Here is a 19061-nt window from a genome sequence, read left to right on the forward strand (position 1 = left end):
CTATTAAAATTCCTGAACAGACCATCCGCATGCTGTATGCTTCCCAACCTCTCACTTTTGCATTCCACACAGACAAAATGGATCATTCAGCTGCACGTATTTCCTCACAAAATACCATTGTGCTAACAACCAGGCAATTAGGAGCATGTCTAGCTTCTTCTATTGATTGGTGTTAATAATTCTGTGTTCTTCCCACCTTCTGTTAGACAAGACCACATACTCCATTGAGAATCTGAGAATGCAATCATGTCTTTAACATGGCTGACCTAACTTTCAGCCACTTAATTACACTTCCTGTCAACATATCTGAGTAGTTAGATTTGGCAGAATCTTTCTGTCTATAAAATGCGGCTACTCATGCACATGTAACACACTCAGGGCCGGCTCCAGACCTCAGCGCGCCAAGCGCGCGCTTGGGGCGGCGTCCCGCGGGAGGGCAGCAGGCGGCTCCGGTGGACCTCCTGCAGGCATGCCTGCAGAAGGTCTGTTGGTCCCGCGGCTGCGGTGGACCTCCCGCAGACGTGCCTGTGGAGGGTCTGCTGGTCCCACGGCTCCGGTGGAGCATCCGCAGGCACGTCTGCGGGAGGTCTACCGCAGCCGCGGGACTGGCAACCGCCAGAGCGCCCCCCGCGGCTTGCCGCCATGCTTGGGGCAATGCAAATCCTAGAGCCACCCCTGAACACACTGCTTCAAAGAATAAGACTACACCTGCGATCATTTATTGAATTTAGTTTTCTAGCACAAGTGGAGGGAAAGGAATATTACACTTCTTTTTATTCTTTAAAAAAACTTGTTATAAGAATGTTATTAAAGTTGCAAAGACAAACACCAAAAGATAGGAATAGCCTGTATTAAGGATCAGCAAAGAATCCTGTGGCACCTTATAGACTAACAGACGTTTTGCAGCATGAGCTTTCATGGGTGAATACCCACTTCTTCGGATGCAAAACGTCTGTTAGTCTATAAGGTGCCACAGGATTCTTTGCTGCTTCTACAGAACCAGACTAACACGGCTACCCCTCTGATACTTGTATTAAGGATGTTTGTGGAACCTTAATGACATCCACATTGCAAGTCTGGGCAATGGAAGGATAATGGAGTTGCCGTTGGTAATGGAGGAAGATGACATGGGGAAGGATTAGTAGGAAAGATGAGAATTTCATTTTTGGAAAGATCAAGTTTGACATGCAGCAGGAGATGTCTAAGACAACTAGAGTCACAAGACTGGACAAGAAATAGCAAGAAGTCTCAAATCTAACTAACTACCAGAGGATAATAATAATGGGAGTCTTGGGAGCAGATGAGTTTGCTGAGGTTATATCCAGGGAAGAGAAGGGAATTGGGCATGAAAGAATTGGGGATTAAGAGACACCAATGAAGATTCTGAGGGAGTAATGGGTGAGGTAGGGGAAGACTATAATTGAGTACCTGGACGAGAAAAAGTGTGGTTTGTTGGATGAAGGGTCTGAAGGGAATCATCTGCGTTAAAGGCAGCATTGAGGAGGTCGTGCCTTTAGAGTTTAGCAAAGGAAATAGTTTCTGTTCCAGTGTAAGCTTCTTGGGGTAGTTCTGGATCCAGGTGTTCTGAAACTAATAGGATGTTTGGTCTGTTATTTGCATGTAAATATCCAGGATGCTCTTTCCATGCATACCAATGCTGTACCTGAGCTCCAGTAACAAACTGAAATGTTTCAGCATCTCAGCTACTCTTGTCAGAGTATATTGTCAGATTATAGGTCTTATGCTGTGCAAACTAATGGTCCAGTTGTGAAAACCTTGCTCACGCTAGTGAGCTCTTGCATGAATAGTTCTGTTGAACTCACATCAATAAATGTTCACCAACATGAGTAAGGGTTGCACAATTGGGCCCTAAGACAAAACAGAAAGTAGCATAGCATAACTCATTGTTACCAAAGTTTAAGTATTTTATTCTAAAAATTTAAATTCAGGCAGTAGCACTTGCTCTGATGTTAATTATGTGTTTTGAATATTCTTTTTTTCTTCTCTTTACAGATTATAGTGCAAGTAAATTTGCAATAATTGGCTTTCTAGAGTCATTAGCTTTTGAGTTGCAGGCTGCAGGAAAGAAAGGCATTAAAACCACCATCGTCTGTCCTTCTTTCGTAAATACAGAATTATCTAGGGGTATTCATGTCTCGTAAGTAAAACTTCTTATATTTTGCATATTAAGCAATTGCATCTGGAATACTAAAAATGGTTGACTTTAGATCTAGCATTTGTCACCATTCAGGGCAACTGCCCTCTCAGTGGTCTAATTCTCCCTCCATGGTCCAGCCAATGGCACCCACTCTCATGCTTCCAGCTCCCCAGCTGTTGTATTTCTTGGGTGGAGACTCACATCTCTCTCCCTTCTGACCAAGGAATTCCCAGGCAGCACAGTTACCTGCCTTCACTCTGTTATGCCCAGCACAGACAGGTTGCCTGAGGACACCTGCTTGCTTTCTTCTCAGAGACACTTAACAGGTATAATTGCTAGAGTAATAAGGTACCACACAATACTTCCTGTGCACACCTACTTTATTCCTAAGGTAAAAATACTACAGAGAAAACACATTAAAATCAATAAAGGACCTACACATGTGCTAATAAGCTTACCAAAGATCTCTACCCCCGCAATCTTAACATGGGCTCTGGCAGCAGCAGCAGTCCTGCAACACCACATCCAGGGGTTTCCTTTGTGGTCACAAGTTCATCACTGCTTGAGTTCAGAACAAGCACAGGTTTATGAGGCCTCAGTTTGCCCTGTCCTTCCAACCCCACCCTAAAGATGGGGGACCTTTGTGGACCAGAGGTTCTGTCAATTTGTTGGATCAGGAAGAAGGCCCTGAGCCAGTTGACAATCAAGTTATTTATCCAAAAACCTTTTCTTTGTCTGGTCCCTGGATAATCCATTTGGAACTAATATATGTGAGTCTGACAATGTTACAGCGTGAGTGCATTTGCCTTATCAGCCCATGCTGTTCTCCTATTTACTCTTCCTATGGAAATATATGCAATGCTACAATAACACATACAGAATTGCATTTTTAATATAATGGACCCCAAAGGTATTAACCTAATTCAATATGGTTTAACTTAATTCAATTAAATTAATTCAGGACATTGCAGGAAATTGTCAGTCTGTCACAGCATGTATGAAAATAGAATTAGTATACAGTAGAAATCATTTTTTCAGTCTCCAGCCATTTTAAGGTTGGCTTTGCTTTTTAATACCATTTGTATGGCTTATAAGTGCACAAAGCCATTAATAATGAATCCACTTAAGCACACATGACCAACAACAGACATGAGCACAGACGGCACAAAAATCTTACTGGCTGTGGACTCTTACTCAGAAATGCATTTCTACAGCATGTATGTGGTCCAGCTGACTTACCTGTAAAGAAGAGGGACATTGCTGAGGTGGAGGACTAAGTGCCTGAACCAAAGCCCATTGACTTAAATTGGCTTTTTGATAATGCCTCAACTGGACACTTCTTTCAGGGAAGTGAAAATTAGGCATGGTAGTGTGTTGATGATAGAAGACTTATCTACACAAGAAGTTAAGCTGCATTAACTAAAAGTGTGAATTCAAAGTGCATTAGTTAAAGTGCATTATACCCCTCTGTGGATTCTCTCATTAAGAAGTAAAGTGGCCTTAGATCATTTCACTTTTGCATCTGCCTGAGAAATGCAGAACACTAACCCTTGGTCTACAGTTAAAACTTGTACTGGCCTAGCCATGTTAGTGAGAGGTGTGAAAAAGATACCTCTGGCAATGTAGCTCTGCCAATAAAACCCGCAGTGTAAACACAGCTATGCCTAAGGAGGGTGCTTCTGCTGACATAGCTAATGACATTCAGGGAAGTAGTGTTCCTATGCTGACAGGAATTTTTCTGTCAATGTACGCTGTATCTACACTAGGGGGTTATGCTGGCATAGGCTCTTTAGCCTAGACAAAGCCTTAGTGCCTGAACTCATGTCCAAACCTAGATAGAAGTATGCAGGAATGTTGCAAATAGGAGGAGAAGCTGAGTCTGTTCTACGATGTGGAGTGACCCATAGATGGCTCTGGGAAGACTGCCATAAGTCAGAGCAGCCCTGGAGCTGTTCTGATTTACATCGGAGGCCATTCCAGCCCCTGGAGCAGCCCAAAATGTGAGAAATACACAGGTGGTTTAAAACCAGCTTTGCCTCCCATCCTCCTGAGCCACACCTCAGTGCTGCTTTTCCTGGAAGGTGAAGCACAGAACTTAGTCAAATTTGTTTGTCACCCCTTAAAACATCTGCAACTGTCACAGAAGTCTAAACATGTACTGATGTATGATGTTACCTACACTAGAGAATATTGGCCTTGCAATCACTTTCCCAGCCTCCTAGCCATCTATAACACATCACGTGGCCACATACAATCACTACCAATGGTGCACAGGTGTTCACATGATCATTGTAATTGCTCTTCCTCTGAGCAAGACTGACAACTATGTCATCCACCCTAATGGCACTGCACCATTGCAGTGCCAGTGTAGACAAAAAGCACTGGTCTAGCAGCTGCAAGCAATGCACTTGTTGTTCTCGGTTTTTCTGTGCACTACCACAGTGATTCTGCTCGTCAGTCAGTCAGTAACCATTCTGGCAGTTCAGAGTGCTGTCTGCATGCAGGCCTAAGCAGCTGAAGTAGTACTTGGCCAGTCTGGGGCTCTGCCCAGTGTCCCCTCCAGGGCTCTCTCCACAACCCTCAGAGTAGCAAAGAAAGATGCTGTCACAGGGTAACTGACCCCTGCAGGCCGAGTTGGTCCAGCTTCCCTGTGTCAGAGCAGCTGTGGCCAGTGAAGCCAATCAGAAGGGGTGCGGCTATACCTGGGCCTCTAAAGGCCTGTCAGAGGACAGGAGGAGGGGGAGTGACTAGGAGAGAGGAACCACAGTGGAGTGAAGCGAACTGCTGTGGTAGGGGCCAGGTGCTCAGAAAGGGTGTCCTGGAGCTGCTGTTCCAGAAGAGTAGAAGAGCTGGATGAGAGCAAAGCTAACGAACAAGGCGTGGCTGAGAAGGGAGCTGGCTGGGCCTGGGAAGATGCAAGAAGGATAATCAGAGACCCCTGGGAGGGGAGCCCATGAAACCGTAGGGCATAAGATGAACTGATGGATTGTTTTTTGTTTGTTTTTACTTGCTTACATTTGGATAATATACCTACTTAAAGGAGACTGGGCATGGCAGTATATGCTTGAAAACTAAGGGAAAGCCCTGCCATGTCAGACACACAAACATTCCAGCAAGAGCTTAGGTGGGGAACTTCCCCATAGTATTTGCAAGAGTGAGGGCTCAGTAGGGTTTAGTCCTGATAACTTGAAATCATGCACTGGAACAAATGAGAAATGTGACATGTCCAAATGTATGGTATATACAATAGATAGATATCATTATGTACATGCCTAAAGCTTGGTCTACACTTCAATTATATCAGTGTAGCTACATCAGTCAGAGCTGGGGGTGGGGGGGAAATACACCCCTGACTGACATAGCTATGCCAACAAAACCACCAGAGTAGATGCAGCTATGTCAACAGCAGAGTGATTCTGTCAGTGTAGCTACTGTCATTCATGGAGGTGGTGTTCCTACACTGACAGAAAAACTCCTTCTGTTGGTGTTGGCTGTGTCTGTGCTAGGAGGCTATGCCGACATACATTCCATAATGTAGACATAGTCTAATAATACCAGACACTGTGGGATAGGTACAATTCACAGACCCTGTAACCTTGAGTGTGGACACCATGCACTGTGTGCACTCAAACACGGATGACTAGCTTGGATTTGGTAGCAAGATAGAGAACCTTATCTTATAGGTCACTATTTCAAATTCCATCTCAAGGTGTATAGGGACCAACATCAATTCAGTGGCCTTACCTGAAATCAAATTTTGCTCTTGAATCAGCCTGTAGTGGACACCTGCTGGCATTACAAACTGCCCTCACTCAGGCAGGCAAGAAGCCTTGTTGGCAGATGTGGTGCTGAGGAAGTTATTCTACAGAAAGAACTTAGTCTTTAGAGCTCTGCCGCCTGCACAGCTCACCAGCACTAAACTTTAGCTCTCTCTATAAAATAACAAGTTTATGCAGACCCCAGCACTTTGACACACAGCTGGGAAAAGCGCACAACTCAAATGGTCAGTGATAAGACCAAATGAAAATCAGACCATAAAAGACAACCAGTCTGATGTAGGGGCCAAATTTTGTGACCTCTTTGTGTGCATGTGAGCACATAAATTGCCCACACAGTTGTATATGTACTGCAATAAGAGTTGATGGGTGCATTTGCACATACAGAGATCTGACAACTTAGCCACAAAAGAGCATTATTTGGTAAACATTTATCATATAAACGTCTATGCGTAAGACTCCTGTTAACTTCAGTGGGCTCCAGAACTGGCCCTGTATGAGTGCTATTTATTAGTTAAAATTTCACAGTTATCAACAGATTTTACTAATTGTTTTACTTACAGGGGGACTCTAAAGCTACATCTACACTACAGGTGCTACAGCAGCACAGCTATGGTGCTGCAGCTGTGCCGCTTTAGATCCTTAGCGTAGATGCTTCCTACAGCAATGGAAAGGGGTTTTCCATCACTAGTTAATCCACCTCTCTGAGAAGCGGTAACTAGGTCAATGCAAGACCTATGGAAAGTCAATATAGCATAATCTACACTGGGAGTTAGGTCAGTTTACCTATACTGCTCAAGGGTGTGAATCTTTCGCACGCTTGAGTGATGTAACTAGGTCAGCCTAAATGTTGTGTAAACCTGGCTTAAGAATGGAGAATCTTTACTTATTGCAAGAAGCAAAACTTTCCATTTGAAATGGGAGGAAGGAGGCAAATTATCAGTTTTGAAATAAGTGATTCCAAGAGTAAAGTTTTACAGTTTTGTAACAGCTACATGTCCTCTTTTACCAGGAGGCCACTTTTACTTCCTATTTTGGATGTAGAATATGCAGGCAGGAAGATTGTGGATGCAATTCGAGAGGAGAAGTTTTATGTGTTCATGCCTCTGACCAATTGCATTTCTGCTTTGAAAAAGTAAGAATGAGACTTCTCTTCCAGCATTTCTTCTCCCTCCCCCGCGGCCCCCCCCCCCCCGCCAAATACCTGGTAGCTAAACAGAATGCAAAGCTAGTAAAAATGTGCAATAAGATATGACGCTGGACTATCAATTTTCAGACTAGTTACCTACAGAACTATGAAGAAAGGGTGGTCTCAACTACTGCCTCCAACACGCTTCTCAGATTATAAAACAGTGTGATTTTCAGGAAGGCACTCGGGGCCAGAAGTCAGGAAGTCCCAAGGTCTAAAACTGCCTCTGACGCTGCCTGGCTCTGTGCTCTTGGTCAAATGGCTTAATATCTCTGCGTCTGTTTCCTCGTTTGTAAACTTGGAATGTTAAACATGCTGTGAAGACTAATGTTGGAGATGTAAAGTATTATGTCATGGAAATGTAGTGCTGGAAGGGACCTCAAGAGGTCGTCTATATCATCCACCCATGCTGAGGCAGGACCAAGTATACCTAGACCATCTCTGACATATTTGATTTTATGTTTATATGTAGTATTAATTTATTTCCGCGTTAGTTAGAATTAGTGGGTGGATGGTATTTTTTAGCTATCAAGACTAACTAGAAATGCTGTTTGTCTCCTCAGCTTTGTACCTAAGAAAGTGCTATTCCTTGCTGTAGAGTATGCTGGTATTTTCAACAATCTGGACGGTGTCAGAGACCGGAAGAGAAGGGACCAAAACCACCCTGCTCCGAAGATGTCTGATACCAGCTAATCCAAATTCATGTGTAATATTTAATGGACATAATAGGTTATTTGTTTGGGTTTATTTCTTCCTTAGATCAATTCTCTTCTATATGATACTTTAGGTGTTTAAAGATGTCATAGTTGTTCTGATAGCTGTCTGTTAATCAGTATTTTTCATCCTCAACTGTTCTCTCTTCTTTCTATCAATACAGGCATATTCTCCACTCAACATATGTATGTAAGTCATTAAAGCAAATAAAAATGAATTTAATTATCTGTCTCAGTTCCATAGGTAATGGGTATCCAGGTCACAAATTAACATAGCTAATATGAGTCAACAGTGTGACCACAAGCTAAATATGAGCCAACAGTGTGATGCTGTTGCCAAAAAAACAATCGTGATTCTGGGATGCATTAACAGGTGTGTTGTGAGCAAGACACAAGAAGTCATTCTTCTGCTCTATTTCTGCGCTGGTTAGGCCTCAACTGGAGTATTGTGTCCAGTTCTGGGCACCGCATTTCAAGAAAGATGTGTAGAAATTGGAGAGAGTCCAGAGGAGAGCAACAAGAATGATTAAAGGTCTAGAGAACATGACCTATGAAGGAAGGCTGAAAGAATTGGGTTTGTTTAGTTTGGAAAAGAGAAGACTGAGAGGGGACATGATAGCAGTTTTCAGGTATCTAAAAGGGTGTCATAAGGAGGAGGGAGAAAATTTGTTCATCTTAACCTCTAAGGATAGAACAAGAAGCAATGGGCTTAAACTGCAGCAAGGGAGATTTAGATTGGACATTAGGAAAAAGTTCCTAACTGTCAAGGTGGTTAAACACTGGAATAAATTGCCTAGGGAGGTTGTGGAATCTCCATCTCTGGAGATATTTAAGAGTAGGTTAGATAAATGTCTATCAGGGATGGTCTAGACAGTATTTAGTCCTGCCATGAGTGCAGGGGACTGGACTCGATGACCTCTCGAGGTCCCTTCCAGTCCTAGAATCTATGAATCTATGATACCTTTATGGGCACTCACAGCTAAGAGATTGTGGGATTTAATGGGCATGGAGAGATTGACCTAATCTCATATTGTTAAAGGTAGTCCCTCCAGGACAATATTGTATATTATAATCAGGGCTGAATAGAACAAGTTACATTGCCACTGCCTTTACTTATTAGTTCTGCAGAATATTTCACTTCCATTCCATGCATAGGCCGTAATTTGAAATGTTGTATCTGAGGCAGTGTTTCCCCAAAGTGAGGGACATGTCCAAGGAGGACAATAAAGCACTAGTTTTGAGGGGTTCATACAGACCTTTCAAATGTTCTTTGGAGTCTGTGCTATCATTTAAAACAAAATGAAGTCTCTAGCTATTATACTGCAAAGAAAAAAGTTTAAATCTGGAGTGCAACCAAAGGAATGATGTCTGTCCAGGCTTACAGAGACCTTGAAACAATAGCACTGAAGTGTGAACTGCTCCGTGCATTTCAATGGGTCTAACGCAAATGTTGCTAATAATGCTTTAAATGTCATTGTTGCTTATGATCTCACTGCTTATCAAAATATGTATGAAAAGAGAGGAAGTATCATAGGGCAGTGCCTCTCAACCTTTCCAGACAACTGAACCCCTTTCAGGAGTTTGATTTGTCTTGCGTACTCCCAAGTTTCACCTCATTTAAGAACTACTTGGTTACAAAATCAGACATAAAAATGCAAAAGTGTCACATCACACTATTACTGAAAAATTCCTTTTTACCATATAATTATAAAATAAATCAATTGGAATATAAATATTGTACTTATAGTACAGTGTATAGTATATAGAGCAGTATAAACAAGTCTGTATGAAATTTTAGTTTGTATTGACTTTGCTAGTGCTTTTTATGTAGCCTCTTGTAAAACTAGGCCAATATCTCGAGGAGTTGATGTACCCTCTGGAAGACCTCTGCGAACCCCTAGAGGTACACATACCCCTGGTTGAGAACCACTGGGTGAAGATCTACCCCAGTGTTTCCCGAAGTAGGAGACTGGGCATGAAGGACTAGCTCAGGAGGCACGGGGAGAAGACACATCAATTAAAATTGATAGGCCTTTAATAACACATGGTGTAGCTGTGGAGGGCATAATTGGTTTCATTTCCTGAAGGGGGAACTTAACTTTCAGAAGTTTGGGAAACATAGATCCAGGGTGTAGAGTGTAGATCCCCTCTGTATGCCGATGACACAGCCTAGTGATTTTGTATTAGCATAAAAAGGCAGAATGTGTGGTGGTGTGGGAATCTTGATTCTTTAAATTGCTGGGTTTTTTAGTATAATTTCAAACAACATTACATTAATTTTTTGCATAATCTTCTTGTAAGGAAAGAGGTACCAAACAGTTTAAATGAACAATGTTTTTACCAGCAAGAATTGTAGGGAGCCAAGTGTAACAAATACCTTCAAAATAGCATCACTACCACTGTTTTAAAAAAAAAATAAGCTGAAAGTCTTTATTCTCAATGGCCCTGGACAACAAGTTTTACTATTTAAACAGTTGCAAGGATAACACTTACATGGGGAAAAACAAACAGCTAATGCATCTGGCCGCAAATGTGTAGATCATAGTGGCAGTGAAACAGAACGCTGCTTAGAACTACGAAGCTCTGCATTGCACTCAGAGCCAACAAGAAGAGAGGATGGGGGGGTCATGTGCTGAGTAGGAAAATTGTTGCATTCTGAACCAACTGGAGTGTTTTCATGGTCACTGGCTCCATAGCCTAATGTGCTGTGCAAATTACTAAAAACTGCAAGAGAAGGGCAAGGGCAATAGGTAACCTGAACAGGTGAGTGAACAGCAATAAACACTGTTGAACAGGGTGTAACGCTATGCTGTCTCCCTTGCAGGACATAATAGGTACCTACTGCTTCCAATACTGCTGATCTCTGTAGCCTGTCTGCAATCAATAATCATGACACCTAGCAAGCAAGCCTCTTGCCTATACTCTGTAACAGAACTTGTGGAATTCTAAAATGCAGTTTCATTCCCCACCCCATAGTAGTATCTTCCTTCAGCTTGAGCAATCATGTGAAGATTGTTTCTCATTTCCCCCATATGATGGTATCCAGACAAATCAGACTCACTGAGGGTTTAGAGTAGCTTCCACCTATGATTGATTGTTCCTGCAGAACGAATGATCCAGATGCAGGAGCCGGACTGGTGAGAGGTTCATGTAAGGGACAAGGCTGAAGTTGCTCCCAGTTTCTTATTCCAAGCAGAAGGTTTTTTTAAAAAGCATCTGTATACATCAGGGGTAGGCAACCTATGGCACGGGTGCCGAAGGCAGCACGCGAGCTGATTTTCAGTGGCACTCACACTGCCCAGTGTGATGGAGTAGGGGCTGGCTGTGTGGGGGTTGGGAGAGCCAGGGAGGATTTTAGGTGAGAGTCAGGTATTCAGCCTGCAACATGAGCTAGGCAGGGGGGAGGGGAAGTCAACACCTCTGCGGAGCTGGACAAAGGAAAGGAGCTGAGTGGAGAGGGTGGGGTCAGTTTTCGGTTTGGGGCTGGGTGGGGATTTCAGGGGAACCTATGCTGGAATCCAGACACCCTGAACCCCCAGAGGGGCCAGATTGAGGGGTCCTGGCTCTGAACACGAGCCCTGCTGTATCCTGTGTTCCTGTTGTCCAATAAACCTTCTGTTTTACTGGCTGGCTGAGAGTCACTGTGAGTCCCAGGAAGAGGGGTGCAGGGCCGGACTCCCCCACACTCCGTGACACCCAGGTCCTGGCCACCAGTCCTGGGGGCTCTGCATTTTAATTTAATTTTAAATGAAGCTTCTTAAACATTTTAAAAGCCTTATTTACTTTACATACAACAATAGTTTAGTTATATATTATAGACTTATAGAAAGAGACCTTCTAAAAATGTTAAAATGTATTACTGGCACACGAAACCTTAAATTAGAGTGAATAAATGAAGATTCGGCCCAGCACTTCTGAAAGGTTGCCGATCCCTGCTGTACATTTATATTTTTAGAAATTCCACCTCAGTGAGACTGAACTTTATAACACTATAGAAGTGTGTTTTTGAGAACATGCTTTACAGAGGCACAAGCAAGTCCTCAGGTGCCCATTATTTCATTTCCTATTAAATCCGAGTTATTTATTCACATTGAGGATGTGTAAATGACAAAGTACCTCTTGATCACTCCAAGTCGCATGTCCCTGCAACCATTAGACCAGGAGTTCCAAACTTTTTGCTGGCATAATCCCATTTTAATTAAATATTTCCTCCTGGGATCCCAGACAGCATGACCTCACATGCACTGTACATGTGAGCTCACGCTGTATGGAGGATGTCATTTTGCTCCACAGGACATGCCATCCTCCCCAGGGCATGACCTCATATGTATAGTGCGTGCAAGGTCACACTGTGTGAAGGATGCTATTTTGTGTGGCGGATTTTAGTTCCCCTTCCTTTTGCTTGAGGGAAAACTGCTCCCCTTCCTCTTTGGCAAGAAAGGTGAAGACTCAGCAGGCTGGGAAATCTGAAGTGGGAGAACCATGAGAACCTCATGTCTAGCTGAAATGTTTCTGGGTATTAGTACGTGGAGCAGCAGCAGCGCCTGACAGGTGTTCAGCCAGAAATAGCCTTTCTCCTCTATCTACAATCTGCAGAAAAATCTATCCCACCACCTGCTTCCCTTCCACTGCAAGGGGGAAGAGAAAAGAAAGAGATTTGGCACCACAAGCTAGCCACCACCTCCTCTCCTCTCTGGAGGAAAGACAGACCAATAATGTATTGGATATTCTATGCAAAATCTGTCTTTTGAAACGTTTTAATCTTCTAAGATGCAGGGATTGCTCTGGTTGTTTCAAAATTTTCTGGGAGAATATCCCCAACCCACTATTCTTATCTGGTTTGGCACCAATACACACATACATTTGTTTGGCTGCTTATTGACCTGCTTGTTAGATTTTCCCCAAGATACCATTTGGTGTTTATGCTCTGTGGAATGATAGAGAACATGTATTTACTGGCAGTATATGTCTGGTGTATTTCTGATAAATTTAGCAAACAGTTGAAAGCCACACTTCATCTTGTGTCACACATAGTTTTCTGCCTTCATGAAAGCACATGTCCCATTAATGACACTGTTCTTGCTACAGATCTCTTGGGTGTGTTCGTTCAGCCCATGTCAATATATACTTGTCCCTCTTTTGATTTTAGTAGGCAGCTGAACACACAGATAATGTCTTGTGAGGATCTTTCTAGTTGGACAGTGCCATGTCTGCAGATATTGGCAATGCTTTCTGTGTGTCATGCTTGGTTGTGTCTTTCCTTTTTTCTTTTGACTCACTGTTAAAATGAAATCTGTTATCATTGGAATGTACCACAGGGACACAGAAGTCTTGAGGAGGATGGATTTATTGCCTGGCATGCGGAGTCCTGTCAGCATGCTGGCATTCAGGGGTGAAATTGCCTTTTGATGAAGTGTGGTTGCTTCTTAATGAAGATGTCTGATATGGGGAAGTGGACATGTATCTTCTGTATGCAGTTTTGTTGTAGCATGTCTATCCTAGGATATTGGAGAGACAAGGTGGGTGAGGTGATATCTTTTATTGGACTAACTGCTGCTGGTGAGAGAAACCAGCTTTCTTCTGTGTCAGTTCTGTGTGAAGATTCATTAGGTTTAGGGAACAGTTGTGCTCTGAGGGGCAGGATTGTAAAATGTTGATACAGTATGGAACTGTAGGGTTCTTTTTGTGATAATGATGAGTCTGTTGTAGGAGTTGTGGTCTTTTACACGTGATGCGAGTGGAGTGCTTATATCAGTGTGGCTAGTTGAGGTGCCATGTTTTGCATGCCTATTCTGCGTTGGGCTGTGCCAGCTGGGCAGCAAACACGTTATTTCGTCTCTGATATTTTTATTGTTTATGAGTTGCATGTGTTTGACTTCTGGGGACATAGAATGGAGGTGTAACCCTGTTGCCACCCTTTGTGATATTGAGTGGTTGCGAATGCACTTTTCTGAGAAATGGTTCACTCAGCAGGGGAGGCTCTAGGGATTTTGCCGCCCCAAGCATGGCAGGCAGGCTGCCTCCGGCGGTTTGCCTGCGGAGGGTCCTCTGGTCCCGCGGCTTCAGTACTTTTGTGTTTTGTATAACTTGTACAGTAAGGCAAGTAGCAGTGTAAACTTTCCCATGCTGCCCCACTGGTACCTTTGAAAACTCTTGGTCAGGAACTTGTGTTAACCTGTTTGTGCACATATGCGTGTCTACACCAAAATTGGTCCCTGGCTGAAGTAAGTGCCCCATTATGGCAATGCAGTAAAACCACCTTTCTAAATGGTATAGAGCCATGGTCAACCTCGTGAGGTCAACACAGTGTGAATGTAGACACTGCACGACCTGTGTTGACCCTAACAGTCCTCCAGCAGCTATCCCACAATGCCTCATTCCTTATGGCACAGAGATCAGCAGCAGTGCCATATGAAAGCAAAAGAACTTCACCAAGGATGCCACAAGGCCAGGGAGCGCAACAATTAATTTGATGCTGAGACCCAGACATGCTGTTTTTACAAGGAACTGCATACCATACTTGGTGGAGACCCCAACAGTACCATGTAGACCAGTATGGATTCAACAAATCTGTGTGTGTGTGTGTGTGTGTGTGTGTGTGTGAGAGAGAGAGAGAGAGAGAGAGAGAGAGAGAGAGATTATTATAAATAGTTTTGTCTCCAGCCTGTCAGTAGAGGCCACTCTTTCCTCAGACTGCTGGAAAGTCAGGATGTAGCTAGATTAGAGACAGATTTCTTTAGCCCACAATGGGAAGCTAGCTTCAAGCTTAATTAATAAGTATCAGAGGGGTAGTCATATTAGTCTGGATCTGTAAAATCAGCAAAGAGTCCTGTGCCACCTTATAGACTAACAGACGTTTTGGAGCATGAGCTTTTGTGGATGAATACCCACTTCGTCGGATATATTCACCCACGAAAGCTCATGCTTCAAAACATCTGTTAGTCTATAAGGTGCCACAGGACTCTTTGCTGCTTAATTAATAAGGGGCTACTACTCCTTCATAAGAAACTAATATCCTAGCTCTTTTTGCAGTAATTTCAAATAATTATATGCATTTCCTTTTCCTAGATTTCTTAGAAATCTAAAATATGCCACCCTTTTGGCAATCAACATTTATTTTCTCATTCCAAGTTACTACAGAGGCATCAGGAGTGAGTCCATAGTTAAGTTGCATTGAAATTTGCATTTAAGGTCAAACCAAATGCATCTGTGTCACATTCTAGTGATAGTGATTTAATTAAATCTTCAAAATTTAGCACAAAAGTCTTCATAAAGCAATTTAGTCTTCTATGTAATTTTAGTCATTTTAATTTAGTAAAATATATTTTGAAGAAATTACACACAAAATTCACTTGTCCTGTGAAGAGTTATTGTGCTTAATTTGGAGATTACACTAAATCATGCGTATGTGACACAATGGGATTTTAGTCCAGCTTTAAGTGCAAATTTCAACACCACCTTATCTATGGAGAATCTGATTGCCAAGATTGTGTAAGATTTTGAATAATACATTATCCAAAGTTTTGAAAGAGAGGGAGTATATCATTCAGTAAAAGATACTGGAACAAGAGACAGTATACATGTATTTGTGGAGTGGTAGCTGCTGCCTAATCAAGCTTAAAGTTAATTTCCCATTATGAGCCTGAGCTAAAAAAATCAGTAGACAAGTATTTCCCCAACAAGATACTAATTGCCTTGACATTTCTCATGCTGAATCCTATTTATTAATTTTTGCAGAAGGAGCATTTTTAAAAGCTCTTTTTTTCATATTTTGCCCTGTGCTCTTCACATTCCTTTTGGCTTCCTCTCAACAGCTACAACCTTCATTCACGCACACACATAATCTGACAGCATATGTGACTGAATTTTTGGAATCTTACAATCACAAGAATAACTCTGTATGTGTTTAACAGAGCATGCTGGCCCTTTAAGGGTATATCTACAGAGCAGCTGGGAGGTATAATTCTCACTCAGGTAACTGTACACAGGTTAGCTCTGCTCAAGATAGTGCCTAAAAATAGCAGTGTGGCCATAGTGGCACAGGAGGTGGTTTGGGCTAGCCACCCAGGTCCATACCCAGAAGGTCAGGGGGCACTGTATTCAGCAGAACACTAGGGAGGTGCAGGCAAAATTTATTAGCTGTTATTTGTTTCCATTTATGGAACATATAAAAGAGTACCCACCCTAAAAGCTCTCTCTGCCCTGCCATTCCTTAAAATCACTTACAAAATTACACAATAAAATCTCCAATCAGCCTCCTCCACTTTCAGAATAAAGCACCTGGCACAGGCCAACCACAGGTTTTTTGTTAACTCTTGAAAGGACACTACCAGTGCTTAATTTGTGCCAGGGCTTGCTAGGGCCGAGCCCCGGCACCACTGGGTTTGCTGAATCAGTTATGAACGTAAAAAAATTGGTTGAGCCCCGGCACCTCTTTCATTACAAATTAAGCACTGGACACTACCCCTGTTAATAATGTTAATGTATGTTATGTAAATGTGAATGGGGACAAATTTATGAATTTATATATCTGGTTGCACTTTTGGGTTCTGCAGCTTCTTTGGTGAGTTCAGCAAACTCTGAGATTCCACATGATGGCCTCAGGTTTTATACCTTGTTTCAGGAATTTGTTGGAAGAGGACAATCCTCCTATTTCTTATTGGATACTTGCTCTCATTTTTGCTTTCAGTTTCTCAGCTATGTCCATCTATATCCAGTAGATGGCAACAGTGTATAAAAAATTTCTTTGTCCTTTTATTAGGGTCTTTTTATGTTTTATTCATTTCAGTGATTGTATTTCTATATTCACCTAGACTAGTAATTGGAATTTTCCCCTTTTTAAGCAGTTTCTTTTAATATTTCAATGTCATACCTTAATATAATCTTTTTTCTTCTTATGCCATACAATTCATATCGCTTCTAGAGTGCAACAATCATTTTGAAGGAAAACAAACATAATCCTCAATTCCTCCAAATGTTGTGGACATACACTGTACATTCTCTGAGTATAGCTAATACCTTTCATTTCACATCGTTCAGGGCTTACAACAGATTTTGTCTTGAAGGAACAAGAAATTATTCACATATAGAGAGCTGTATAGCTGAGTCATAAGCAGGGGCAGCTCCAGGCCCCAGCACGCCAAGCACGTGCTTGGGGCAGCAAGCCGCGGGGGGTGCTCTGCTGGCACCGCGAGGGCGGCAGGCAGGCTGCCTTCCATGACTTGCCTGCGGAGGGTCCGCTGGTCCCACGGCTTCGGAGGACCTCCCGCAGGCGAACTGCTGGAGGCAGCCTGCCTGCCATGCTTGGGGTGGCAAAATCCCTAGACCGCCCCTGGTCATAAGGCAGACAAATGTACAGTTTCTAATTTGGGGTGAAAACTATATTGGACAGCTTTGGGGGATCAGGAAATATGATCTCTGGAATCTTCACTTTCTGTGTCTTTCAGCTATTATATTATAGCTATTGTTTATAGCTATTCCTATTGGTTTAAATTTACCCTCTTTCCCACCCCTCCAATCTCTATAACTTGATTAACAGGACAGAATAGACCACTCTGCACTGGAAATAGGGTGTTACCCTTAATTGTCAGCCTTTAGGGTATGTCTTCACAGCAGCGTTAGCCTGGGCTCTAGCCTGCGTGCTGCCCTCAACCCCTCTTCTATCCACACAGGGTGCTTTAAGTCCAGGCTAGGAGGTGTGGCTAAGGGCATAGGCTTGAGATCAAGTTTCACTTTAGCCCAGACTGGCAACCTGACTACTTTGCAGTGAGAATACAGGCTAATCAAGCCTGTGAGCTGTTAGTCCTCCAATACTGTCTCACAAGTCCAACTGAGCTGCATCTTCTTATCTACCTCCTCCCTTAGTCTGCCCTGGAAATCACGTACAGTAGCTCAGTATTTCTAGCCAGCGATTCTATTTCCTTGCTGCCAGTTGGCCAGAAGCCAACACCAGCCTTCTGCTAAAGCTGGGATGTGATATCAGTTAGATCCATAATTTAGGAAATGTATCCGAAATGATAATTTATGTTTAATGCACAGGGGAGAAACAGACAGAGCAGTCAGTCAGTTGCACTACAAATCATTTTGTGGTTTGTAGACTGAATTGTTTAATGACATTCTCATTAAAAGGTCTTGCTGCCAAATGCAGTTTACTTTTTGCCTTCAGAACTGTCTGCATTAATAATGAGGAACTGCACTTGGAAGTTAATAACTTAAATTATTGTTCTCATGTCACTGACACAGACAGTATGCTAGGCAAGCTGCTTCCATGCTAAGCCAGAGAGAGTGAGAGTCTCTGCGAATGAATTCATAGAGCGGCCCAGTGTAATGCACTGCAAACCCTGGAACAGCCCACCAGAAGTCCATCCTTGCACATGGGCTAGTACAGCACTCATAGGAAGGGCTGTGCAGTGGGGACACTCCACCATGCTAGGCTACCTTGGGCTAACTCTTCAGCGTATACGTACCCTTTTTAGCTAGACACTGGAAGAGAGGGAAGTTCCATCCACATGTAAAATATAAGATACTTGCCTCAATGACAAATACGAGCTTGAAGATTTTATTTCACTACCCCATTTCCTATTCCTGGGGGAGAAGAGATTCCAACTTCATCTTGGCTGAGATTCCCTAAAGATTGTGTCTCACACATTTAAGGTGTGGACTGCCTTCTTAGACAGGTCAGACAATTGCCCAGCACTGTCCTGAGGTTCTCTTAGAACTTAAGAACCATGACACTCTGGAGTATATCCATCTATTGCAGATGTCCCCAAAACATCGTCATTCTCACTGCTGTAGCTGATCAATATGGACACTTAATCTCTGTCCATTGCTAGTGGGAAATAATCTACTAAAGCAGATAATATAGTTTGTCTACCATAATGAGGCCTAAAACCAGTTTGGCTGGGATCAAGGAAATATGAAGCCTCCAAATATTTCTGGAGTTGTCTCACCGTAAAGTCTGTCAAAAAGGGAGTTTGAAATAGATCTATACGACTGCAACTGTCTGCATCAAGAGATAGATTTTTAGCAGAAACCTAACAAGTATTTCCTCGGAGAAGCTGACATCAGGTCCTACCAAAGGGAGGTGTTGGCAATCTCCACAAGGAATGGATTCCAGTATCAGAGGGGTAGCCGTGTTAGTCTGGATCTGTAAAAGCAGTAAAGAATCCTGTGGCACCTTATAGGCTAACAGACGTTTTGCAGCATGAGCTTTCGTGGGTGAATAC

General features: G+C 42.8%; 1 protein-coding gene across 2 annotated transcripts in view; it reads left to right on the plus strand.

The window, feature by feature from the left end:
• SDR16C5 (short chain dehydrogenase/reductase family 16C member 5) overlaps window positions 1-8012 on the plus strand; it is a 30914-nt gene extending 22902 nt beyond the window's left edge. For both annotated transcript variants that reach the window (XM_045006717.1, XM_045006718.1), the window contains 3 exons: window positions 2014-2158; window positions 6947-7069; window positions 7687-8012. In XM_045006717.1, the coding sequence (XP_044862652.1) occupies window positions 2014-2158; window positions 6947-7069; window positions 7687-7816 (398 nt within the window). In that variant the 3' untranslated portion in view covers window positions 7817-8012. The remainder of the gene's footprint in view (window positions 1-2013; window positions 2159-6946; window positions 7070-7686) is intronic.
• Window positions 8013-19061: the final 11049 nt, after the last annotated feature.

This window comes from Mauremys mutica, chromosome 2 (genome assembly GCF_020497125.1).
Source record: "Mauremys mutica isolate MM-2020 ecotype Southern chromosome 2, ASM2049712v1, whole genome shotgun sequence".
NCBI lineage: Eukaryota > Metazoa > Chordata > Testudines > Geoemydidae > Mauremys > Mauremys mutica.